Genomic DNA, 27195 nt, shown 5'->3' with positions numbered 1-27195 from the left:
GAGAGTTGGTGTGTCTTCTGTCTTGTCTGTTCATGGACTGTTCGTCTTGTAATTACTGTTCACTATTTTTGGTGACTGAATCATAGTTTCAATAGGATGAAAAAATAATTGCCAGTTTTAGTCAATTATAAACTTTATTCTGCCGAGCTTTCGATCTAGGGACTAGGTCATCTTCAGGGCTAATTTACAATATACTGTTTTTACATCATTAGAGAGTTGGTGTGTCTTCTGTCTTGTCTGTTCATGGACTGTTCGTCTTGTAATTACTGTTCACTATTTTTGGTGACTGAATCATAGTTTCAATAGGATGAAAAAATAATTGCCAGTTTTAGTCAATTATAAACTTTATTCTGCCGAGCTTTCGATCTAGGGACTAGGTCATCTTCAGGGCTAATTTACAATATACTGTTTTTACATCATTAGAGAGTTGGTGTGTCTTCTGTCTTGTCTGTTCATGGACTGTTCGTCTTGTAATTACTGTTCACTATTTTTGGTGACTGAATCATAGTTTCAATAGGATGAAAAAATAATTGCCAGTTTTAGTCAATTATAAACTTTATTCTGCCGAGCTTTCGATCTAGGGACTAGGTCATCTTCAGGGCTAATTTACAATATACTGTTTTTACATCATTAGAGAGTTGGTGTGTCTTCTGTCTTGTCTGTTCATGGACTGTTCGTCTTGTAATTACTGTTCACTATTTTTGGTGACTGAATCATAGTTTCAATAGGATGAAAAAATAATTGCCAGTTTTAGTCAATTATAAACTTTATTCTGCCGAGCTTTCGATCTAGGGACTAGGTCATCTTCAGGGCTAATTTACAATATACTGTTTTTACATCATTAGAGAGTTGGTGTGTCTTCTGTCTTGTCTGTTCATGGACTGTTCGTCTTGTAATTACTGTTCACTATTTTTGGTGACTGAATCATAGTTTCAATAGGATGAAAAAATAATTGCCAGTTTTAGTCAATTATAAACTTTATTCTGCCGAGCTTTCGATCTAGGGACTAGGTCATCTTCAGGGCTAATTTACAATATACTGTTTTTACATCATTAGAGAGTTGGTGTGTCTTCTGTCTTGTCTGTTCATGGACTGTTCGTCTTGTAATTACTGTTCACTATTTTTGGTGACTGAATCATAGTTTCAATAGGATGAAAAAATAATTGCCAGTTTTAGTCAATTATAAACTTTATTCTGCCGAGCTTTCGATCTAGGGACTAGGTCATCTTCAGGGCTAATTTACAATATACTGTTTTTACATCATTAGAGAGTTGGTGTGTCTTCTGTCTTGTCTGTTCATGGACTGTTCGTCTTGTAATTACTGTTCACTATTTTTGGTGACTGAATCATAGTTTCAATAGGATGAAAAAATAATTGCCAGTTTTAGTCAATTATAAACTTTATTCTGCCGAGCTTTCGATCTAGGGACTAGGTCATCTTCAGGGCTAATTTACAATATACTGTTTTTACATCATTAGAGAGTTGGTGTGTCTTCTGTCTTGTCTGTTCATGGACTGTTCGTCTTGTAATTACTGTTCACTATTTTTGGTGACTGAATCATAGTTTCAATAGGATGAAAAAATAATTGCCAGTTTTAGTCAATTATAAACTTTATTCTGCCGAGCTTTCGATCTAGGGACTAGGTCATCTTCAGGGCTAATTTACAATATACTGTTTTTACATCATTAGAGAGTTGGTGTGTCTTCTGTCTTGTCTGTTCATGGACTGTTCGTCTTGTAATTACTGTTCACTATTTTTTGGTGACTGAATCATAGTTTCAATAGGATGAAAAAATAATTGCCAGTTTTAGTCAATTATAAACTTTATTCTGCCGAGCTTTCGATCTAGGGACTAGGTCATCTTCAGGGCTAATTTACAATATACTGTTTTTACATCATTAGAGAGTTGGTGTGTCTTCTGTCTTGTCTGTTCATGGACTGTTCGTCTTGTAATTACTGTTCACTATTTTTGGTGACTGAATCATAGTTTCAATAGGATGAAAAAATAATTGCCAGTTTTAGTCAATTATAAACTTTATTCTGCCGAGCTTTCGATCTAGGGACTAGGTCATCTTCAGGGCTAATTTACAATATACTGTTTTTACATCATTAGAGAGTTGGTGTGTCTTCTGTCTTGTCTGTTCATGGACTGTTCGTCTTGTAATTACTGTTCACTATTTTTTGGTGACTGAATCATAGTTTCAATAGGATGAAAAAATAATTGCCAGTTTTAGTCAATTATAAACTTTATTCTGCCGAGCTTTCGATCTAGGGACTAGGTCATCTTCAGGGCTAATTTACAATATACTGTTTTTACATCATTAGAGAGTTGGTGTGTCTTCTGTCTTGTCTGTTCATGGACTGTTCGTCTTGTAATTACTGTTCACTATTTTTGGTGACTGAATCATAGTTTCAATAGGATGAAAAAATAATTGCCAGTTTTAGTCAATTATAAACTTTATTCTGCCGAGCTTTCGACCTAGGGACTAGGTCATCTTCAGGGCTAATTTACAATATACTGTTTTTACATCATTAGAGAGTTGGTGTGTCTTCTGTCTTGTCTGTTCATGGACTGTTCGTCTTGTAATTACTGTTCACTATTTTTTGGTGACTGAATCATAGTTTCAATAGGATGAAAAAATAATTGCCAGTTTTAGTCAATTATAAACTTTATTCTGCCGAGCTTTCGATCTAGGGACTAGGTCATCTTCAGGGCTAATTTACAATATACTGTTTTTACATCATTAGAGAGTTGGTGTGTCTTCTGTCTTGTCTGTTCATGGACTGTTCGTCTTGTAATTACTGTTCACTATTTTTGGTGACTGAATCATAGTTTCAATAGGATGAAAAAATAATTGCCAGTTTTAGTCAATTATAAACTTTATTCTGCCGAGCTTTCGATCTAGGGACTAGGTCATCTTCAGGGCTAATTTACAATATACTGTTTTTACATCATTAGAGAGTTGGTGTGTCTTCTGTCTTGTCTGTTCATGGACTGTTCGTCTTGTAATTACTGTTCACTATTTTTGGTGACTGAATCATAGTTTCAATAGGATGAAAAAATAATTGCCAGTTTTAGTCAATTATAAACTTTATTCTGCCGAGCTTTCGATCTAGGGACTAGGTCATCTTCAGGGCTAATTTACAATATACTGTTTTTACATCATTAGAGAGTTGGTGTGTCTTCTGTCTTGTCTGTTCATGGACTGTTCGTCTTGTAATTACTGTTCATTACTTTTGGTGACTGAATCATAGTTTCAATAGGATGAAAAAATAATTGCCAGTTTTAGTCAATTATAAACTTTATTCTGCCGAGCTTTCGATCTAGGGACTAGGTCATCTTCAGGGCTAATTTACAATATACTGTTTTTACATCATTAGAGAGTTGGTGTGTCTTCTGTCTTGTCTGTTCATGGACTGTTCGTCTTGTAATTACTGTTCACTATTTTTTGGTGACTGAATCATAGTTTCAATAGGATGAAAAAATAATTGCCAGTTTTAGTCAATTATAAACTTTATTCTGCCGAGCTTTCGATCTAGGGACTAGGTCATCTTCAGGGCTAATTTACAATATACTGTTTTTACATCATTAGAGAGTTGGTGTGTCTTCTGTCTTGTCTGTTCATGGACTGTTCGTCTTGTAATTACTGTTCACTATTTTTTGGTGACTGAATCATAGTTTCAATAGGATGAAAAAATAATTGCCAGTTTTAGTCAATTATAAACTTTATTCTGCCGAGCTTTCGATCTAGGGACTAGGTCATCTTCAGGGCTAATTTACAATATACTGTTTTTACATCATTAGAGAGTTGGTGTGTCTTCTGTCTTGTCTGTTCATGGACTGTTCGTCTTGTAATTACTGTTCACTATTTTTTGGTGACTGAATCATAGTTTCAATAGGATGAAAAAATAATTGCCAGTTTTAGTCAATTATAAACTTTATTCTGCCGAGCTTTCGATCTAGGGACTAGGTCATCTTCAGGGCTAATTTACAATATACTGTTTTTACATCATTAGAGAGTTGGTGTGTCTTCTGTCTTGTCTGTTCATGGACTGTTCGTCTTGTAATTACTGTTCACTATTTTTGGTGACTGAATCATAGTTTCAATAGGATGAAAAAATAATTGCCAGTTTTAGTCAATTATAAACTTTATTCTGCCGAGCTTTCGATCTAGGGACTAGGTCATCTTCAGGGCTAATTTACAATATACTGTTTTTACATCATTAGAGAGTTGGTGTGTCTTCTGTCTTGTCTGTTCATGGACTGTTCGTCTTGTAATTACTGTTCACTATTTTTGGTGACTGAATCATAGTTTCAATAGGATGAAAAAATAATTGCCAGTTTTAGTCAATTATAAACTTTATTCTGCCGAGCTTTCGATCTAGGGACTAGGTCATCTTCAGGGCTAATTTACAATATACTGTTTTTACATCATTAGAGAGTTGGTGTGTCTTCTGTCTTGTCTGTTCATGGACTGTTCGTCTTGTAATTACTGTTCACTATTTTTGGTGACTGAATCATAGTTTCAATAGGATGAAAAAATAATTGCCAGTTTTAGTCAATTATAAACTTTATTCTGCCGAGCTTTCGATCTAGGGACTAGGTCATCTTCAGGGCTAATTTACAATATACTGTTTTTACATCATTAGAGAGTTGGTGTGTCTTCTGTCTTGTCTGTTCATGGACTGTTCGTCTTGTAATTACTGTTCACTATTTTTGGTGACTGAATCATAGTTTCAATAGGATGAAAAAATAATTGCCAGTTTTAGTCAATTATAAACTTTATTCTGCCGAGCTTTCGATCTAGGGACTAGGTCATCTTCAGGGCTAATTTACAATATACTGTTTTTACATCATTAGAGAGTTGGTGTGTCTTCTGTCTTGTCTGTTCATGGACTGTTCGTCTTGTAATTACTGTTCACTATTTTTGGTGACTGAATCATAGTTTCAATAGGATGAAAAAATAATTGCCAGTTTTAGTCAATTATAAACTTTATTCTGCCGAGCTTTCGATCTAGGGACTAGGTCATCTTCAGGGCTAATTTACAATATACTGTTTTTACATCATTAGAGAGTTGGTGTGTCTTCTGTCTTGTCTGTTCATGGACTGTTCGTCTTGTAATTACTGTTCACTATTTTTTGGTGACTGAATCATAGTTTCAATAGGATGAAAAAATAATTGCCAGTTTTAGTCAATTATAAACTTTATTCTGCCGAGCTTTCGATCTAGGGACTAGGTCATCTTCAGGGCTAATTTACAATATACTGTTTTTACATCATTAGAGAGTTGGTGTGTCTTCTGTCTTGTCTGTTCATGGACTGTTCGTCTTGTAATTACTGTTCACTATTTTTGGTGACTGAATCATAGTTTCAATAGGATGAAAAAATAATTGCCAGTTTTAGTCAATTATAAACTTTATTCTGCCGAGCTTTCGATCTAGGGACTAGGTCATCTTCAGGGCTAATTTACAATATACTGTTTTTACATCATTAGAGAGTTGGTGTGTCTTCTGTCTTGTCTGTTCATGGACTGTTCGTCTTGTAATTACTGTTCACTATTTTTTGGTGACTGAATCATAGTTTCAATAGGATGAAAAAATAATTGCCAGTTTTAGTCAATTATAAACTTTATTCTGCCGAGCTTTCGATCTAGGGACTAGGTCATCTTCAGGGCTAATTTACAATATACTGTTTTTACATCATTAGAGAGTTGGTGTGTCTTCTGTCTTGTCTGTTCATGGACTGTTCGTCTTGTAATTACTGTTCACTATTTTTGGTGACTGAATCATAGTTTCAATAGGATGAAAAAATAATTGCCAGTTTTAGTCAATTATAAACTTTATTCTGCCGAGCTTTCGATCTAGGGACTAGGTCATCTTCAGGGCTAATTTACAATATACTGTTTTTACATCATTAGAGAGTTGGTGTGTCTTCTGTCTTGTCTGTTCATGGACTGTTCGTCTTGTAATTACTGTTCACTATTTTTGGTGACTGAATCATAGTTTCAATAGGATGAAAAAATAATTGCCAGTTTTAGTCAATTATAAACTTTCATTATGCCGGAACTTTCGACCTAGGGACTAGGTCATCTTCAGGGCTAATTTACAATATACTGTTTTTACATCATTAGAGAGTTGGTGTGTCTTCTGTCTTGTCTGTTCATGGACTGTTCGTCTTGTAATTACTGTTCACTATTTTTTGGTGACTGAATCATAGTTTCAATAGGATGAAAAAATAATTGCCAGTTTTAGTCAATTATAAACTTTATTCTGCCGAGCTTTCGATCTAGGGACTAGGTCATCTTCAGGGCTAATTTACAATATACTGTTTTTACATCATTAGAGAGTTGGTGTGTCTTCTGTCTTGTCTGTTCATGGACTGTTCGTCTTGTAATTACTGTTCACTATTTTTTGGTGACTGAATCATAGTTTCAATAGGATGAAAAAATAATTGCCAGTTTTAGTCAATTATAAACTTTCATTATGCCGGAACTTTCGACCTAGGGACTAGGTCATCTTCAGGGCTAATTTACAATATACTGTTTTTACATCATTAGAGAGTTGGTGTGTCTTCTGTCTTGTCTGTTCATGGACTGTTCGTCTTGTAATTACTGTTCACTATTTTTTGGTGACTGAATCATAGTTTCAATAGGATGAAAAAATAATTGCCAGTTTTAGTCAATTATAAACTTTCATTATGCCGGAACTTTCGACCTAGGGACTAGGTCATCTTCAGGGCTAATTTACAATATACTGTTTTTACATCATTAGAGAGTTGGTGTGTCTTCTGTCTTGTCTGTTCATGGACTGTTCGTCTTGTAATTACTGTTCACTATTTTTTGGTGACTGAATCATAGTTTCAATAGGATGAAAAAATAATTGCCAGTTTTAGTCAATTATAAACTTTATTCTGCCGAGCTTTCGATCTAGGGACTAGGTCATCTTCAGGGCTAATTTACAATATACTGTTTTTACATCATTAGAGAGTTGGTGTGTCTTCTGTCTTGTCTGTTCATGGACTGTTCGTCTTGTAATTACTGTTCACTATTTTTGGTGACTGAATCATAGTTTCAATAGGATGAAAAAATAATTGCCAGTTTTAGTCAATTATAAACTTTATTCTGCCGAGCTTTCGATCTAGGGACTAGGTCATCTTCAGGGCTAATTTACAATATACTGTTTTTACATCATTAGAGAGTTGGTGTGTCTTCTGTCTTGTCTGTTCATGGACTGTTCGTCTTGTAATTACTGTTCACTATTTTTTGGTGACTGAATCATAGTTTCAATAGGATGAAAAAATAATTGCCAGTTTTAGTCAATTATAAACTTTATTCTGCCGAGCTTTCGATCTAGGGACTAGGTCATCTTCAGGGCTAATTTACAATATACTGTTTTTACATCATTAGAGAGTTGGTGTGTCTTCTGTCTTGTCTGTTCATGGACTGTTCGTCTTGTAATTACTGTTCACTATTTTTGGTGACTGAATCATAGTTTCAATAGGATGAAAAAATAATTGCCAGTTTTAGTCAATTATAAACTTTCATTATGCCGGAACTTTCGACCTAGGGACTAGGTCATCTTCAGGGCTAATTTACAATATACTGTTTTTACATCATTAGAGAGTTGGTGTGTCTTCTGTCTTGTCTGTTCATGGACTGTTCGTCTTGTAATTACTGTTCACTATTTTTTGGTGACTGAATCATAGTTTCAATAGGATGAAAAAATAATTGCCAGTTTTAGTCAATTATAAACTTTATTCTGCCGAGCTTTCGATCTAGGGACTAGGTCATCTTCAGGGCTAATTTACAATATACTGTTTTTACATCATTAGAGAGTTGGTGTGTCTTCTGTCTTGTCTGTTCATGGACTGTTCGTCTTGTAATTACTGTTCACTATTTTTTGGTGACTGAATCATAGTTTCAATAGGATGAAAAAATAATTGCCAGTTTTAGTCAATTATAAACTTTCATTATGCCGGAACTTTCGACCTAGGGACTAGGTCATCTTCAGGGCTAATTTACAATATACTGTTTTTACATCATTAGAGAGTTGGTGTGTCTTCTGTCTTGTCTGTTCATGGACTGTTCGTCTTGTAATTACTGTTCACTATTTTTTGGTGACTGAATCATAGTTTCAATAGGATGAAAAAATAATTGCCAGTTTTAGTCAATTATAAACTTTCATTATGCCGGAACTTTCGACCTAGGGACTAGGTCATCTTCAGGGATAATTTACAATATACTGTTTTTACATCATTAGAGAGTTGGTGTGTCTTCTGTCTTGTCTGTTCATGGACTGTTCGTCTTGTAATTACTGTTCACTATTTTTTGGTGACTGAATCATAGTTTCAATAGGATGAAAAAATAATTGCCAGTTTTAGTCAATTATAAACTTTATTCTGCCGAGCTTTCGATCTAGGGACTAGGTCATCTTCAGGGCTAATTTACAATATACTGTTTTTACATCATTAGAGAGTTGGTGTGTCTTCTGTCTTGTCTGTTCATGGACTGTTCGTCTTGTAATTACTGTTCACTATTTTTGGTGACTGAATCATAGTTTCAATAGGATGAAAAAATAATTGCCAGTTTTAGTCAATTATAAACTTTATTCTGCCGAGCTTTCGATCTAGGGACTAGGTCATCTTCAGGGCTAATTTACAATATACTGTTTTTACATCATTAGAGAGTTGGTGTGTCTTCTGTCTTGTCTGTTCATGGACTGTTCGTCTTGTAATTACTGTTCACTATTTTTTGGTGACTGAATCATAGTTTCAATAGGATGAAAAAATAATTGCCAGTTTTAGTCAATTATAAACTTTATTCTGCCGAGCTTTCGATCTAGGGACTAGGTCATCTTCAGGGCTAATTTACAATATACTGTTTTTACATCATTAGAGAGTTGGTGTGTCTTCTGTCTTGTCTGTTCATGGACTGTTCGTCTTGTAATTACTGTTCACTATTTTTGGTGACTGAATCATAGTTTCAATAGGATGAAAAAATAATTGCCAGTTTTAGTCAATTATAAACTTTATTCTGCCGAGCTTTCGATCTAGGGACTAGGTCATCTTCAGGGCTAATTTACAATATACTGTTTTTACATCATTAGAGAGTTGGTGTGTCTTCTGTCTTGTCTGTTCATGGACTGTTCGTCTTGTAATTACTGTTCACTATTTTTGGTGACTGAATCATAGTTTCAATAGGATGAAAAAATAATTGCCAGTTTTAGTCAATTATAAACTTTCATTATGCCGGAACTTTCGACCTAGGGACTAGGTCATCTTCAGGGCTAATTTACAATATACTGTTTTTACATCATTAGAGAGTTGGTGTGTCTTCTGTCTTGTCTGTTCATGGACTGTTCGTCTTGTAATTACTGTTCACTATTTTTTGGTGACTGAATCATAGTTTCAATAGGATGAAAAAATAATTGCCAGTTTTAGTCAATTATAAACTTTCATTATGCCGGAACTTTCGACCTAGGGACTAGGTCATCTTCAGGGCTAATTTACAATATACTGTTTTTACATCATTAGAGAGTTGGTGTGTCTTCTGTCTTGTCTGTTCATGGACTGTTCGTCTTGTAATTACTGTTCACTATTTTTTGGTGACTGAATCATAGTTTCAATAGGATGAAAAAATAATTGCCAGTTTTAGTCAATTATAAACTTTATTCTGCCGAGCTTTCGATCTAGGGACTAGGTCATCTTCAGGGCTAATTTACAATATACTGTTTTTACATCATTAGAGAGTTGGTGTGTCTTCTGTCTTGTCTGTTCATGGACTGTTCGTCTTGTAATTACTGTTCACTATTTTTGGTGACTGAATCATAGTTTCAATAGGATGAAAAAATAATTGCCAGTTTTAGTCAATTATAAACTTTATTCTGCCGAGCTTTCGATCTAGGGACTAGGTCATCTTCAGGGCTAATTTACAATATACTGTTTTTACATCATTAGAGAGTTGGTGTGTCTTCTGTCTTGTCTGTTCATGGACTGTTCGTCTTGTAATTACTGTTCACTATTTTTGGTGACTGAATCATAGTTTCAATAGGATGAAAAAATAATTGCCAGTTTTAGTCAATTATAAACTTTATTCTGCCGAGCTTTCGATCTAGGGACTAGGTCATCTTCAGGGCTAATTTACAATATACTGTTTTTACATCATTAGAGAGTTGGTGTGTCTTCTGTCTTGTCTGTTCATGGACTGTTCGTCTTGTAATTACTGTTCACTATTTTTTGGTGACTGAATCATAGTTTCAATAGGATGAAAAAATAATTGCCAGTTTTAGTCAATTATAAACTTTATTCTGCCGAGCTTTCGATCTAGGGACTAGGTCATCTTCAGGGCTAATTTACAATATACTGTTTTTACATCATTAGAGAGTTGGTGTGTCTTCTGTCTTGTCTGTTCATGGACTGTTCGTCTTGTAATTACTGTTCACTATTTTTGGTGACTGAATCATAGTTTCAATAGGATGAAAAAATAATTGCCAGTTTTAGTCAATTATAAACTTTCATTATGCCGGAACTTTCGACCTAGGGACTAGGTCATCTTCAGGGCTAATTTACAATATACTGTTTTTACATCATTAGAGAGTTGGTGTGTCTTCTGTCTTGTCTGTTCATGGACTGTTCGTCTTGTAATTACTGTTCACTATTTTTGGTGACTGAATCATAGTTTCAATAGGATGAAAAAATAATTGCCAGTTTTAGTCAATTATAAACTTTATTCTGCCGAGCTTTCGATCTAGGGACTAGGTCATCTTCAGGGCTAATTTACAATATACTGTTTTTACATCATTAGAGAGTTGGTGTGTCTTCTGTCTTGTCTGTTCATGGACTGTTCGTCTTGTAATTACTGTTCACTATTTTTTGGTGACTGAATCATAGTTTCAATAGGATGAAAAAATAATTGCCAGTTTTAGTCAATTATAAACTTTCATTATGCCGGAACTTTCGACCTAGGGACTAGGTCATCTTCAGGGCTAATTTACAATATACTGTTTTTACATCATTAGAGAGTTGGTGTGTCTTCTGTCTTGTCTGTTCATGGACTGTTCGTCTTGTAATTACTGTTCACTATTTTTTGGTGACTGAATCATAGTTTCAATAGGATGAAAAAATAATTGCCAGTTTTAGTCAATTATAAACTTTCATTATGCCGGAACTTTCGACCTAGGGACTAGGTCATCTTCAGGGCTAATTTACAATATACTGTTTTTACATCATTAGAGAGTTGGTGTGTCTTCTGTCTTGTCTGTTCATGGACTGTTCGTCTTGTAATTACTGTTCACTATTTTTTGGTGACTGAATCATAGTTTCAATAGGATGAAAAAATAATTGCCAGTTTTAGTCAATTATAAACTTTATTCTGCCGAGCTTTCGATCTAGGGACTAGGTCATCTTCAGGGCTAATTTACAATATACTGTTTTTACATCATTAGAGAGTTGGTGTGTCTTCTGTCTTGTCTGTTCATGGACTGTTCGTCTTGTAATTACTGTTCACTATTTTTTGGTGACTGAATCATAGTTTCAATAGGATGAAAAAATAATTGCCAGTTTTAGTCAATTATAAACTTTATTCTGCCGAGCTTTCGATCTAGGGACTAGGTCATCTTCAGGGCTAATTTACAATATACTGTTTTTACATCATTAGAGAGTTGGTGTGTCTTCTGTCTTGTCTGTTCATGTCTTAGGACAGTAATGGCGAACCAATGACTGACCCGCGCAAGCTTTTTCACTGACCCACAATAATTGCTAGGCAACCATTTGTTTGTTTACGCGGGTTGATTTAGATTTTCTAATTGTTGTGGATAATTTATATTCAATCTGTAATTTTTTTTCAATCACGCATTGACACAAAAGCAATTTAAATGCTATCTATAACCTTTAGTTTGATCATTACAGTTCTAAAACGCAAATGACGACAAATGCTTTTGTAGTATTTGAACTAAAGCAAAAGTGTTTACAAAATATCAAATAAAAATGTATAATTTTACTCATATTTTGTTTGTTAAAAAAAATCGACAACCCAAAGCAAATAACCATATTTAGATTTCTCTTCAGATAAAACACACTTTTGTTCAGGTTTTGTTCAGTTTTGTTTGTAAAAAGAGACTTCCATAGCCACTTGTTTCGTCACGTTTTACCCAGTTAAGCCAACTGAATTTTAAAAATGTTTAGTTTTGAAAATATTCAGTTTAAAATTTTTAAACTTAATGGGCATCAGTGACCCAAGAGCTAGTACTAAAAAAAAAAATGAACAAAATTTGACCCACGTCTCCAAAAAAAGGTTCGCCATCCCTGTCCTAGTGGACATGTCCTAGGTCGTCTGTTCATGTTCGGGTCCTAGGACCGATCACATTCAGTCCACGTGAACATTACTACCATGTTGGTAAAGACTTCCCTTAAAAGGTACCACTTCAGCGCTATCTACGATTTTTTTGTACAAACTAATGCTTTACTAAAAGTTCCGAGTTTGAAGGAAATGAATGAATCAGAATATTGAGAAAGTGGTGAAAGTGTTCACAGCACATTTTTATGAATGAAACTGAGTTATTGAGAGAGAAATAACTCATCGTGCTACTCATTCATGTTATACGTATCCTGTATCACAGCATCACTTCCTCTAGAATTGCACTGCACGTACGAAAACAAGGTTAAAACAAAAAAAAAGTGTGAAAATGTCTAAAAGCAAAAACATAAATAGAACAAATAATCCCACAATAAATAAAATGGTAAATGGAACAGAAAAGCCGGCTAAAGAGGATTAGTGGGCGGGGCAGAGTGCATGCTTGCGTCACTAATCCTTAGCCATCACACGGGGATTGCGGGTGGCATCACCGGGAGAGGCACGAGTCTCTGATTATCAGCCGCGGATCTGGATGGCAGTGTCGTCCACCCCTCCTCTCAACCCAATCAACATCACACTCGAGTTACGCCCAATTTCAATAAGTGTGTGTATGCAAATTCAATAAGACTTGTTCTCCCCGAGTCTTGAAGAAGAGAGAAGATGGTTTAAAAATGTGTTTCCCGCTGGAGGAAACCCACTCACTAAATCATTTCCTGTTTGCTAGGAAACACTTCATTTCAGAATGAATTTGATTATTTTTACGGTTACCATGATTACGAGCAAAATGAGAAAACAGGTTCATCACACTCGCACGACTTTGTCTTGTGGTCATTTACTTAATTAAGAGTTTGCTCATTAAAATATTTCAATGATTGTATTTGCGTCATGAAATTAAATGAAGGGAGGGGTCAAGAAAACTACGTCGTTGACTGTTTGATACACGTATTTGGTCATTTTAAAATAAATCACTTGAAAATAATTTGACTAAAATTAAGTTGTAAAAAAATAAACTAAACTCAATTAGACAGATGAAATGAAGTGGCTCTTATAAGAACCGGAAACAGTCGGATCACTTTGAGCTTTAAGCGTACATACACACACACGAATTACGATTCCATTCCAAAGTATTCGACCAAAACAATTGTTACTTTAACGTCCAACTACCAATTACGTGTGGCGTACGTGGACAGAAGCTCATACTTCAATATAAACAATTTTTTCTAACAAATAAAAAGTAGCCGCCAAACGCTGGATTCGATCTGGCAATCTCCCGCACACAAAGCCACGCTCTTGACCACTAGACCACCGCCCGCCCCTACTTTATTTATTATTATTAGCATGTAATTTCAAATCTAGAATTTTGCTAAATTTAACAGTCCATTACATTTACATTTGTGAGGGTGTGCCAGCGCGATCTGATGCAAAAAATCAAAATAGAGATTAAAATTTGAACCCACGTTCACTAAATTCAGAATATTAATGGACCCCATTATTTAGAGACTATTTAAGAAAAAAGTTACCTTTGTTAAAGAATTGTAACAAATTTTTAGTTCAAATTATTGGAATCTTGACAAAGACTTTGGAAAAGCAATTATTCGTAAAAGGAAATTAAATAATTAGAAATAAAACAATTAATAGAAAAAGAAACTAACCAATTAGAATATCCCAGCGGCACTGAGTGTACGACCCGCAAAGGCTCTTTCATTATGGTGGAAAGGGCGTAGCCGGAGTGTTGGCCAGACTGTCGCTTCTTCCTGGATCTTCGTCTGGCGTGCGTGGTGAACACACGTCGTAACGGCCCCGGCGATTCTTCCTCCTCTTTCACGCGCAAATCTAACGACGAGCCAGACTTACAGAGTACCTGTTTCAGCATTCCTTCGGACATCTTCCAAAATGCCTAAAAATGCGGCGGATCCGAAAAGTGAATGATTGGTTTAGATGAAAAGAAAATCAAAATGTTCGCAGCAAACTCATTGACAATATTTTGGATTTGGTTATGTAATAAATCCATGTTTCGATTTGCTTAGAGATGGGCAACCAATAATTGCAGATGATTTGTACATGTATAGAAATGAGCATCTGAAATAGATTTTTGAAAATGACCTGCTAGACAAAAGAGAAGGTAGAAATCGAAACCCAGAATCCAAGACAAGTCGGAAATGAAGGTAAACTTCACCTCGTGCCAGTTAAGGAGATCAAGATAGCTGTGGTTTGGCCATAGATAAAAAGATTAAATCGAGTTTATTTGAAGTTTAAGTTTTATAGTACCCGAACGTTACCGGAAGCTTCCAGCGAATATCTTCCATGTTGAGAATATTTAGCTCACAAATACAGTCAAACCCATTTTCTATTAACTAACTTTTTGCGGCATCCGGTGAAAATTCGACCTGTTCACACTACTTCCTTTTAATAGAAATAATTTTTTTTCTTTTGCCGTACTTCCTCTAGCTTGCAACGGAAAGAGGGAGACAAAGCTAGATATATTTAGCCTGTAATCGATGTTAAGATCATTTACATATTCAAAACAGAAATATTCAACAACGGTTGCAAGGTGACCACGGAAACATGCGACATAACTGCACTCTATTGGCGATCGATATGCAGTTGTTTATTTACAAGTATTTAATATTTTGTAAAAGATATTGGAGAAATATTTAGTAGTACTGGGCCTAGAAAGTGAAGTTTTTTTTACCACATTAACTGTTTATAACCTTCCCTCGCTGAACTGAACGCATCAGCTGATACACACTTTCCAGCTACCGCCACTTGGCGCGCTGCCATACAACTCTGTACTTGGGGAGGTCTTTAAAAGAAAACTTTTTTTACGAGTGTTTAAAAAAAAAGGTCGTGGAATAAATTTTCAATAAATAATACAAAACTGTATTCATACATGGGGACTTGTGTGAGAGCACGCTACCAGGCCATACAACATGCCAATTCTACCAACTGAACCGCTTACATACGGTTGGCATGACTGTTGTTAATAAATTTCCCCCACAGAACTATTTCACTATTTTATTAGAATTGTTAATATTTTTATCAAGAAATTAGAATTTTATTATTTTTTTACTTTTGCAGCAATAAAGATGATTGGATAAGAATCGATCGTAAAAATCTCTCGGTACATTTTATTATTACTATTAATAGGTCCTGTTATTGACCTTAATATCTTTATAGACCTTCAGGAGCAGTCAGCCGTTAAGGGATAAAAGACGTTCCTCCATTTTACGACCACTCCTAAATGTCCTAATAAATAATAAGGATTATTTATTCATTTATTCAAGTATCGATTATTTCATTCTCTTAGGCTATGAAGTAAGTTATTGTCTGTTACCAGGTAAGGTATTATTTCAATGGAGCAAATTTTCAATGTTGAATTTTCACCGGAAATATCTGTTATGAGTTCGAAAAATGAGTTTTTAAAAAGTGTCTTCGTATTCTCCTTTTTTTTTCACTTTATTTGCCATATTTACAACTGCAAAAATAGTTGCAACAAGTAAATTTGATCTTATTGGTTCAGTTCTCTTGAAAAGTCATGGTTGGAGCAATCACCCACTGGTGAAACTCTTTCACATTGATTTAATCACAACAGATCTCTAGGCCACTTCCGCTTCAGTCGACGAGGAGGATTGTCTGAAAGGTTTAGAGAGGAGAGTTGTTGGACAAGAGGATTAGGATGGAGAGCTAGGAGGCTGTGAAATTTACGGTAGCGAGACTTTATTAGGTCAGTGACGAAAGGGATGTGAAGGTCGGTGTGTATTGTAAGGTTAGAAATGTAGTAAGGAGCATTCAGGATTTTCCGTAGGATTTTTGACTGTAGTGTCTGCAGGCGTTTGGAGTTAGAAGGTTTAGTTGAGCCTCACACTTCAGCTCCGTATGTCCATATGGGTCTTGACAGTGTTTTGTAAATTGTCAGTTTGTGATTCAAGTCGAGTTTGGATCTACGGTCAAGTAGTCTAGTAAGTAGCTTGTAGCGTGTCTGTTCACGTCTTGTCGTTTCAGTCGAGTATGTGGGTACCAGGTGAGTCTCTTGTCAATGTACAGTCCTAAGTATTGTACTACGTCAACTAGAGGAATCGTTACACCGTTTCTGTAGAACTGGTGGACTTGCAGATTTTCGTAATGTAAAAGTAATGTGCACTGATTTTTGTTCATTAATTTTTATTTTCTATTTTCGAAACCAGGTTTCGAGAAGATTTAAATGGATTTGACTGTTCTGATTGGCTTGCACCGGATCGGAGTGGGATGAAAGTATAGCAGTATCATCAGCGAATGTTGAAACTATTTTATTTTGGGACAGAGGTAAGTCAGCAGTGTATATTAGAAAAAGGAAAGGGCCTAGAACGCTTCCTTGAGGGAGTATTTTCCTTAAATAAAAAGAAAAAGGAAAAAATCGCAGAAAATCTAAATTTAATTGGTGCTTAAGGCGCCAACAGAGCATTTTCACAATCAAAAAATCAGGCCACCGGAAGTACGATTTTCTCAAAAAAACTAATCCTTGGATTTCCTTTAAAACTTACGAGTGCTGATTGCTCATTGGTAGATCTATAATTTTTTCCGGGAAAATTAGGGCACTTTCGGGAGGAGAGTGAGAGGGGTGGTTAGGCTTTCTTTTAAAGTGCCATTTCTGGAGATTGTATGAAGCTACTGTTTGGCAATTATAAGAATTAAATGTGAGATTGTATTTCCGTTTTTTTTTATTGAAATTAATGGACCAGTGGAAGAAACTCGTGTTACAGGCATAAAATGTCTAGACAACCTTCCCCCCCGGAAGTTAGAAGGATATCAGTACACACCGGAAGTGCAGGTCCGCTTTATAGATTCGTCAAGGCTGCGGCCAAGAGTTTTTCATTTGAACTGAGGTGTAACTTTTTGAGTTTAAACCTTTATTCCCGGGGTTTCAGTGGAAAGGCCCCGAGCAAGACCCACACCCACGTTTTCTTCCCCCACTCTTTTTCTTTTGTACTGTTACAGAATAAAATATTAATGGCAAAAACATCTTTCTAATACAAAGTTTTATGTTTCAATACAATTTAATCACTAATTCCATTTTACATCACACTTTTATTCTATTTGTTTTCCAATAGGTTGGCAACAATGCTTCCAGTCTTCTTATTATTATTATTATTCACTTTGACAATAAGAAAATGGTATGGTTGGCCGACCTGGTACAGTATTTAATTGCATTACAAGCAACTAGGAGCAACCCTATGTCAAGAATTCAATTGTCTCACAGAGGCTACAATAGCACTGGATTAACGACTAACTAGACAAAAGGTTTTGCATGCTGAGTAATTTAGTAAACTAATGTTATATCGTAAATCAATCTCTAAAACCCTGTTTCAGGTTTTTTACAACTTTTTTTTTAAATTCAAAAAATGCAATCAGGCTTTTAATGTTCCTAAATAATTTGTAGAGGATAGAAATGCACACTGAAAAGATGCAATACTTTACAAGAATTGAATTTGAAGAATCCTTGAAAAACTCAATAAAAAAAAAAAGGCATTTAAAGTGATTGGCCTAAATGGGTGTTCGTAGAAGTGTGAAGAAGGCGCCATTATAGCTGAGCGGTTAGAGGTTAGACCCGCAAAGCTAAGATGTATTGCGGTACTAGGCTATATTCCCAGTCTATACCTTTAATGGTTAATTTGAGAAATTTACAGTAAATTATGTTTGCTAGACGCCATGGTAGCCGAGTGGTTAGAGGCTAGACCCGCAAAGCTAACATGTATTGCGGTACTAGTCTAGGCCTTGTATTTTATTTAATGGTTAATAAGAGAAATTTATAGTAAAGTATGTTTGCAAGTCGCCACGATAGCCGAGCGGTTAGAGGCTAGACCCGCAAAGCTAACATGTATTGCGGTACTAGGCTATATTCCCCGGTCTATACCTTTAATGGTTAATATGAGAAATTTACAGTAAACTTACAGTAAACAGAGTCGCCTCCGTCTACGACACCTAATTTGGTAGTTGGATGTAAAGCCCACCTGAAAAAATAGGCATTACTTTACTTTAACATTAGAAGTCTGGGGATAATCATCGGGGGCCAGAAAATCGATATGAAACGAAAAAGAAAAATCGATTTACTAAAGTAGTATTTCCGGTTGGCTGATGTGAACACTAAAAACTTATTTAAAAAGAAAAACTTGCCAACTTTCTTAATCCGAAAACTTCAAAAAAACTTTTCAAGGAGAAAACTCAAAATGAAAATCTTCCCTATCGCGTTTTTTTTTGTTTTTTTACGAGCTGCAATAGAATGAAGAAAAACAAAAAGGGAAAGTAATAAGTCAGAGAAAGAAAAATAATATTAACACTATAGATCAGTTTTCACTCCATTTAATTGTAAAAGGTGCCTGACATGTTTGACGGGGCGTGGCGTAAAATAAATGAAGGCGTGGCTAACTACTAATCCCATCCTTCCATTGGCTTAATAAGCCCCTCCTATATGTATCCCCAAATTTGCCTTCTGATTGGTTTATTATTTATTTTTCAATTATTTCTCAGAAACATGCAATTTAAATTTTTCTTTTAGTTTTTCTCCCATAGGATCCCCAAATTATGCAATAAAAACTATCATCTTAAAAATGTGAAAAATAAAGCTTTTGCTTTTTACAATAGTTTGTGTTTTGCACTAAAAATGAAAGCGGAAATGAAAAAGTTTTGGAATAATCGATATTCTATTGGGCTAAATAAATTCAAGATTTCGATTTTTTTATTCACTAATAAATCGACCATTTTTATAAATTGGCCGCCAATTAAGAGTCAAATTGGGGTGAAATTCACAAATGTTAATCACGAAGCAGCTAAAGATGGCCCCATTTTACTAAACTTCGAAGACCTCAATTCAGGGAGGGAATCTACGTGAGGAATGATTGACAGAGTGAATTAAACTAAAACAGGGATTAAGTATTTCAATGTCCAAAAATAAAAAATAAAAATCCAGAACTCCTGCAAATCTATCAGGATTTGATAGATTAGGAGCCAAAGAGCTCTTAGTTAGCATGGTGGCCGGATATAGCAGGCTCAGGAGGCTGCAGGTTTTACTTGATCGGAGGAAGAAACACCGTCATCACATCCTCTGCCATTAAAAAGGACGTAACAGGATTAAAGCGCGTTGTGCTTTGCGGATGCGTCTCTATCTCTGCCGAACTGGTTCTCGCTATTCTAATATTGAATTCATTCGCCAAGCCCGTCAACTCCCCCCACCTTTGCTCGAATAAGTGTAACAAGTTTTGAGAAAGTGGTAAGAAAGTGGTGGTCCGTAGTTCTAAGTTTAACCTGTCTACAACAAAGCTCTCTGCAACTATTTATTCACAAACTAAGTAGAAAACTAATTAGACCAATAAATGGGAAAATATACATTAGCAGGTTTGTGTAAACAACAATACGTCTAGCTTATGTATTTGCAGCTACACCAATACATCAATAATATCAGTGCTAGACTCATTAGCAAGTTGTTTGTCAGCTGTTCTAATTACAGCCAACTAAGAGTAGCACTAAGTTGTTCAGTTTAATGACATAGAGTACTCACTAACGTTACTTAGCTGGGTTAAGTCACTCACACCTCAGGCATATCACCTGTTCTCTAATCTCATTAGCACTGCTATAAAAAATACTAAGTATTGCTGTGATTTTCTTTTTGTTTCGAAAATGATTCTGAAGACTTTATCCAATCCATAAGTTCATGAGTTATACAAAATCTTGTAAGTTCTCCTTCTCCAGCAAATTTTAGGAAACCAATAAGCACGAATCGAACAAATTTTTGCCCCAATTTCATAAAGTTCTCCAAAGTAACAGGTTATGTCAAAGGTTTTAGTAATTTATGGTGTTCACCAGAACCATAGGATGGTACCACATAATGTCACCGTGTTCACCAGAACAGTAGGATGGTACCGCATAAGTTTCACCATATGTTCACCAGAACAGTAGGATGGTACCTCATAATTTCACCATATGTTCACCAGAACAGTAGGATGGTACCACATAATTATCACCATATGTTCACCAGGCGTTTTGAAGTTTTTTATGAGACCCATCTTTATACCCTAGGGCGGTATCAATCTTGGTGCTATCCAAAGCCTCTCTAGGCCCACATAGTTGGGACAATGTGAAAGTTCTTAGAAGCTTGGCTGAGTTGAGAGGTTATGCCCTAATGTTGCTTTTGGTACCAGTACCTCAATATCATGCGATCGCCAACTTGACTTATAGAGTATTGTCCATCGTTTGTTGAGGCTGATTCATTAATCCAGAATGGAAGTAAACAACTTCTTGTGTTACGGTTTAGGTCACTGACAAATTAAAATATTTGTTTACATTCTATAGTGATGTGACACAAGCCCTGAAGATGACCTAATTCCTGGGTCCGAAAGCTCGGACAAAATAAAAATAAAAAAATGACTGGAACGGGCATTATTCTGTCTTCCTTCTGGATTTACAGGATATGCTCGTATTTCCAGACGCGCAATATGACGTAATGCGTTTAGTTCAAATAAAAACGAGTTGAATATTAAGATGTCGGGTTTAGACCAGGAAGGGGATGCGTTGACTGTATTTTTGTCTTAAATTCAATAGTAAATATTAGTCTGGGTTATAGAAATAAGAAGAATATTTTTGCAGCATTTATCGATTTCAAACGTGCGTTTGATTCGCTTGATTATAGCAAGTTATGGCCCAAACTTCATGAGATTGGTCTGAGCGCTAAAATTATCAAAACTTTAAAAAGTTTATATGACCGGGCAACTATAGTCCTAAAAGATAATTCTACAATGGAAACTGTAGACGTGACTCAGGGTGTCCTGCAGGGTGATTCGTTGAGTCCCCTAATATTCTCCCTATTTATCTCGGACCTGATTGTTCACCTAAAAAATAGTGATTGCAATGGCGTTAATGTTGACCATCATACTGAGATTACTGCGTTAATGTATGCCGATGATCTTGTATTACTTGATGATAATTGGGCAGCAGCAAATAAAAAACTAAAATCACTTTCTGTTTATTGTCACCAAAATTCTTTAACAGTAAATCCTGATAAATCTAAAATATTGATTTTTAAAAGGGGAGGTAGAGTGAAATCTATGAAACCCCTTTTTTACGATAACTTCAAAATTGAAATAGTAAAACAATACATTTATCTCGGAGTGCTTTTCTCTTCTTCAGGCCTTTTTTCACTTACAGCTGACCATTTTATTAGAAAATCACAATTAGCATCCCGTAAAGTTAGAGAAATTTTAATAAAGTCAAAATCGGATTCGCTAGTGACAAGAAAAAAATTATTAGAATCTATGATTAATTCCGTTTTATTATACAGCGCAGAAATTTGGGCTCCATTATATTGCAGTAAGTTAGAATGTGTTCAGACCAGATATTTTAAATCCATCTTCCATTGGCCACGAAATGTGCCTAATCATTATGTACGTATAGAAGTTGGGTTAGAGTCTATTGAAACTGAGGTTCTAAAAAAGATGGTTAGATGGTGGCATAAAGTTCAACTAATGGATGGTAACCGCCTCCCAAAGATATGTTTGAATATTTTAAAATCCCTCAGTATTGACAGAATATCTATGGTTAAATTTAATTGGTATACTCAGTTAAAAGGAAAATTGGATTCTATTGATGCAGTTAGCTTGCTAAATACTAGCGAAATGTCACAATTTAAGGATGAATTCAGCAGTAGCATTCTGAAATTTCAGAATAATAAATTTTCTTTAGACATTAACGCTGTTCTGCATTCAAACTACAATCCAGACTTCAGAAAGATAAGTAGTCTAACGCTGGGTGAGCAATATTTGTCTCTTAGGGTGCCAATTATAAAGCATAAATTAATTAGTCAAATGAGGTTATGTCAGCCTCGTTCATTTCAAATCACTTCTTCTGGTTTCAGAAACAGTTTTCAAACAGATACCTCCAATTGCTCTAAATGCAGTATTCCCGAAAGAGAGGATTTACAGCACTTTTTATTAAAATGTTTAAGGCTGCAATCTTATAGAGATAAATACTTGAATAAATACATCTCTAGTATTTCAGATGTAGATGTTCAAGTTCAAGCTCTATTAGATGTAGCCGATATTAACAAATTAAATGATTTATTTTATTTTATAACAAGTGCCTTCAAAATGAGGATTTTCGTTTTAAGTTTATAAAAATACTTTTATAATTTTGTTTTGTTTATAATTTTTTATGTTTTTAAATTTTGGTTCTTTTTATTTTCATTCGATTAGAATGTATATTTTTAGTTATCAATTCAAGTTTTTATATATGTTTTATAAGGTTTTATTTTGTTGTATTTAACCAAACTCCATTTGTATAGGGTAGAACCCTTAAAACAAATAAAATTATTCTATTCTATTCTATTCTATTCTATTCTTGAATATTAAGATGTCATAAAAATTCTTTGTTTTTTTGACAGATTATCGACAATGAAAAACATTCAGACAAAGAGATGAAGGTTTTCTTTTAAGAAGTCAATGCCTTCATTTCAAACAACTTGAACCGCACTTCTTTTGCAGTTGGGATTCATGTGAAGAACCAAAAGTACAACTAGAAACGGGGTTATCCCCGTTAACTGTTGTTGACATTCCTCTCTATCGGTTCGTAGTCCCTAGACAGCCTTAGAGAGTGTTTGAATACCAGAGAGAGAGAGAGCTGGAGGCTGGAGGCGGTTTCCTCTGTGTGTATGGGGCAGGGCGCAATAGATCCAGGGTATCCCATCATCAACAACAACTAGACGGAGTCGAGTGTACTGATGCTATTTGAGAATCGTAGCCAAAGTATCTACAGATTATTTGACATCCTCAGCCACAGCCAACATGATATTGCTTGTCGCTAACCACATCAGTTTAGCCACGCCTTTCCTTGGTAAGTCTGCGAATAGTTATTGTCTATATGATATTTTTACATCATTATAAGGTTGGTGTATCTTCTGTTCTGTCTGTTTCTGTACTGAGTTTATACTATATTTCATATAATATATTATATAATAAATTATTGATTATCCGAATTCAAACAAGCAAAAATGTGATCATTATTTTCTGAATATTTAGTCAACCAAGAAAATATTTACCTTAAATTTTTCAAATATTTTTCTTTTTATTTATATATTCAGGAAAATTGTGAAATAAATAACTTTATGTTGGGTGTCTATGTGTAGGCGAATACAACGTGGACAGTTTGTCTGTTTTCCTGGCTTTTACAATGAAAATTTTCAATTTCCTTCTTTTTTCTTAGTAACAAAGAAAGAAAAAGAGAGAGGAAAAACAATTTTTCATTTTTATGTGGGAAAACCCCCCCTTATTCAACCACTCAGTAGTTGTTACGCCATTGTTAACGCCTCTCTCATCAAGTCCTTTTTTTTTTTTGGAAAAGCAGCAATGCTCGGATGGCTATTCGGGAAGATAGATGAATGGCTAGAATTCCAGAGGAAAGCCAATAGCAGTGTGCCAGGGGAAGTTCCCGGATATCCGGCAGGGTTTTCCAGTTTTTCCGTAACCAAAACACCAATATTTTCTTTTAATTTTGTACAAACATTAAATACTTGTAGATCGATAAGTTTTATTTGAAACATCCTGTGGGTGGAATATGGTATACTTCGCTCTAAAGTGCTATTTCTCTAATTTGTACATAAATACTTTACTATAATTCCGAAACAAACGGAAATACAATAATTTAGCTTGCGTATAATCACCGTCAACTTAAATCTCTACCTCGTTTATTTATTCCACGCTTTCCACAAATTCTAACAACAGTGAAGCGATAATGAAGCAAACTAACATATTTACCTAGTAGAAACCTAGTAGAAACTCCTGGTTTACAGAAAACCTAGAGAATTTGAGCAAGAAAAGTCATGCGAGTGGTCTTTACAGATTTATTTTTTGTTTATTGAGCTGATTTTTGCGCATTATTTAAATAAAAAAAATTAGGCGCCACGGTAGCCGAGCGGTTAGAGGCTAGACCCGCAAAGCTAAGATGTATTGCGGTACTAGGCTATATTCCCCAGTCTATACCTTTAATGGTTAATATGAGAAATTTACAGTAAAGTATGTTTGCTAGACGCTACGATAGCTGAGCGGTTAGAGGCTAGACCCGCAAAGCTAAGATGTATTGCGGTACTAGGCTATATTCCCAGTCTATACCTTTAATGGTTAATATGAGAAATTTACAGTAAAGTATGTTTGCTAGACGCTACGATAGCTGAGCGGTTAGAGGCTAGACCCGCAAAGCTAAGATGTATTGCGGTACTAGGCTATATTCCCAGTCTATACCTTTAATGGTTAATATGAGAAATTTACAGTAAAGTATGTTTGCTAGACGCTACGATAGCTGAGCGGTTAGAGGCTAGACCCGCAAAGCTAAGATGTATTGCGGTACTAGGCTATATTCCCCGGCCTATACCTTTAATGGTTAATATGAGAAATTTTGCAGTAAAGTATGTTTGCTAGACGCTACGATAGCTGAGCGGTTAGAGGCTAGACCCGCAAAGCTAAGAGGTATTGCGGTACTAGGCTATATTCCGAGTCTATACTTTTAATGGTTAATATGATAAATTTATAGTAAAGTATGTTTGATAGTTGGAAGTAAAGTCTGCCTGAAAAAATAGGCAATTACTTTAAATTAAATTTTTAACAAAAAAAAAAAAATAGCACCAAGTGACAGCTTAACATTGTGGCTAAAACTGAACGAATACCACAGCGCGTCGGCACGTACGAGTAGATCTGCTCGATTACCGCCGTCTTGTGGTCTACACTGTTAACTAACACTGTCAATATCTGTTCACAACATCCGCTCTCTAATTGTATTTGTGTTGACAGGTCGAGTTTCTCCTATTTGGAACCGAAGTTCCTGTCCACAGACGGTTACGTCAGCGATGTGGGTAAATACACGTGGACAGCGTTCCCTACAGTTTGGTCCAACCAAATTGTGCATATTTGTGCTGTAATACAAATTTGTGTTTCATCATGTTGACTAGTAACTTGCACACACAAAACAAAAAGCCCTGAAGAAGAGAATTAATTAGTCGAAACGTTACAATGACTTCTCCCTAGCTCTAAATATTCGTGCCTTACAGGCGCTAAGATAGCCCAAAGAGCTAAGATGTATTGCGGTACTAAGTTATATTATTTTCATGATTTAAGGTGCGACAACATCGCAAGGTTATTGGCGCCTGGAGCTTTTTCCAGTAATTTGTCGGCGTCCGGATAGTGTTCTCTCGTTACAGACAACAGTGAGCTGTAAGAAGCTCCTAGGAACAGAAAATCTAAGGGTCAGCAGCCGGATTCTTAACACGTGATCTCTGCGTTAGAATCCAATACGCTAACCACATAGCTAATCCCTTCCCTTATTAAGTATTAGGTTAATATGTATAAATTAAGTACTAATTATCAAAAATAAGTTTTGAAATTCGAACTTTGAGGAGATTTACGAGTAGGTAAGTCGAAAACTTAGGATTTTTGTTAAAGGAAGTCATGAAAGTGTAAACTCCACATTTTTTCGACTTTGCCCCTCCCAAAGAAAAAACTAGATTTACCCACTAATTAAGTTCAAGATAGAATCGTTAATTTAATGTAATGATTCTATAAAATCCGTAATCACAGATGCAATCAAGTTGTAGCACTGCAGAGGTTTGATTGTTGGGCTTCTAATCACAAATTTCTCCTAATCAATCACATAAAATGGAAAAACTCTCTGCCTGATTGGGCCTGATAATTATTTAATTTATATTTTCTTCTACATCGTAATTTTTACTTAACTTTCAATGACGTCATTGTAAGTGCAGCAAGTGTGGGGGACTATCCGCAAAATGATTTCATTTTAGTGACCACTTTGGTCTTGAACCACTTGATGAGGAACGCTGTAAAATGGTTGGAAATGTTATCCAGAGAACCTGCAGAAAAACTTGACTGGGAAAAAATTGGCTTTCCCTTTTAATCCATTTTCCTCACACTTGGAAAAATTTTAGCACCGCCTTTAAATACTTCCACTAATTGCGCGATTGGGCAAGGGAAAAGTGAAAAAATCGCCAGGAAAAATCTATTGAACAGATTTTTCATTAAAACTCTGACTAGATTTGGAGGCGACCGACCACCAGTGGTGGTCCGATCTTATTAGAATTCCTCTCTGGCCGGTTGCAAAAGAAGTCCAGTCACCCTCTGGGACAAGATGAATGGATGTTTAATCAAGATGGCGGGACATCTTTATTAAAGCCGGAACACACACAGGGATGGCCTGGAATGTAAGTAACTGGAATGGGTGTCACAATGTTCTGAACGATGAACTCCGCGAAGGGTCAAACGAGGGTTTGAACTTTCCAGATATCCTGCCAAATATAAAACTGTAGATATATTGAAGCTGATCATTTATTTGATCAACAAGAATTTAATCGCGTTAAAATTTTACACGTGGTTAAAAGTTTATGGGATTTGTATGTTTGTGATCACGTACTTTAGTTCAAATAAAATCGTACGAGTCGACTGGAGAAAAAACCCTCAAAGCCCTGAAAAATCTATTGACTTCCGGTAAGCCGATCTTCTCTAAATTTGGAAATTAAGTTCCTCTTTTCCTTCTTAATGACGTGGTAAGGAGGTACATCGGACAAAAATGAGACTTTAGAGGAAATCCTAATCCCTTCTCTTCCGAGAAGACCCTTCAAATAACTACTTCTGTGCGATTAGTAATCCACGTTTACAGCAAATCGTAGGAGTCGATTGTGTGAACATGCGGAAACTGGAAAGTGATACTTCCGATAGACCTTTTTGTCGCGGCCTCTAACAGAAATGTCAAATTTAAAGATTCTGCAAACTTTTCTTCTTCTTTTTTAATTACAGTCGATACAGTCAGACAAAGCCATAATATTT

General features: G+C 35.5%; 1 protein-coding gene across 8 annotated transcripts in view; it reads right to left on the bottom strand.

The window, feature by feature from the left end:
• The window catches only part of LOC141452258 (GTPase-activating Rap/Ran-GAP domain-like protein 3), a 387611-nt gene that overhangs the window by 131853 nt on the left and 228563 nt on the right, over positions 1 to 27195 (bottom strand). The window contains exon 2 of one of the 8 annotated variants that reach the window (XM_074124233.1): positions 14002 to 14246. The exons of the other annotated variants lie outside the window; for them this stretch is intronic. Coding sequence (XP_073980334.1) covers positions 14002 to 14234 — 233 coding nt within the window. The 5' untranslated portion in view covers positions 14235 to 14246. The remainder of the gene's footprint in view (positions 1 to 14001; positions 14247 to 27195) is intronic. 8 annotated transcript variants of the gene reach the window in all.

This window comes from Rhodnius prolixus, unplaced genomic scaffold (assembly GCF_049639745.1).
Source record: "Rhodnius prolixus isolate KJV_2025 unplaced genomic scaffold, Rpr scaffold_1, whole genome shotgun sequence".
NCBI classification, from domain to species: Eukaryota; Metazoa; Arthropoda; class Insecta; order Hemiptera; family Reduviidae; genus Rhodnius; species Rhodnius prolixus.
Note: the sequence above shows the minus strand (reverse complement) of the source record. Positions and strands in the feature narration are given on the sequence as shown.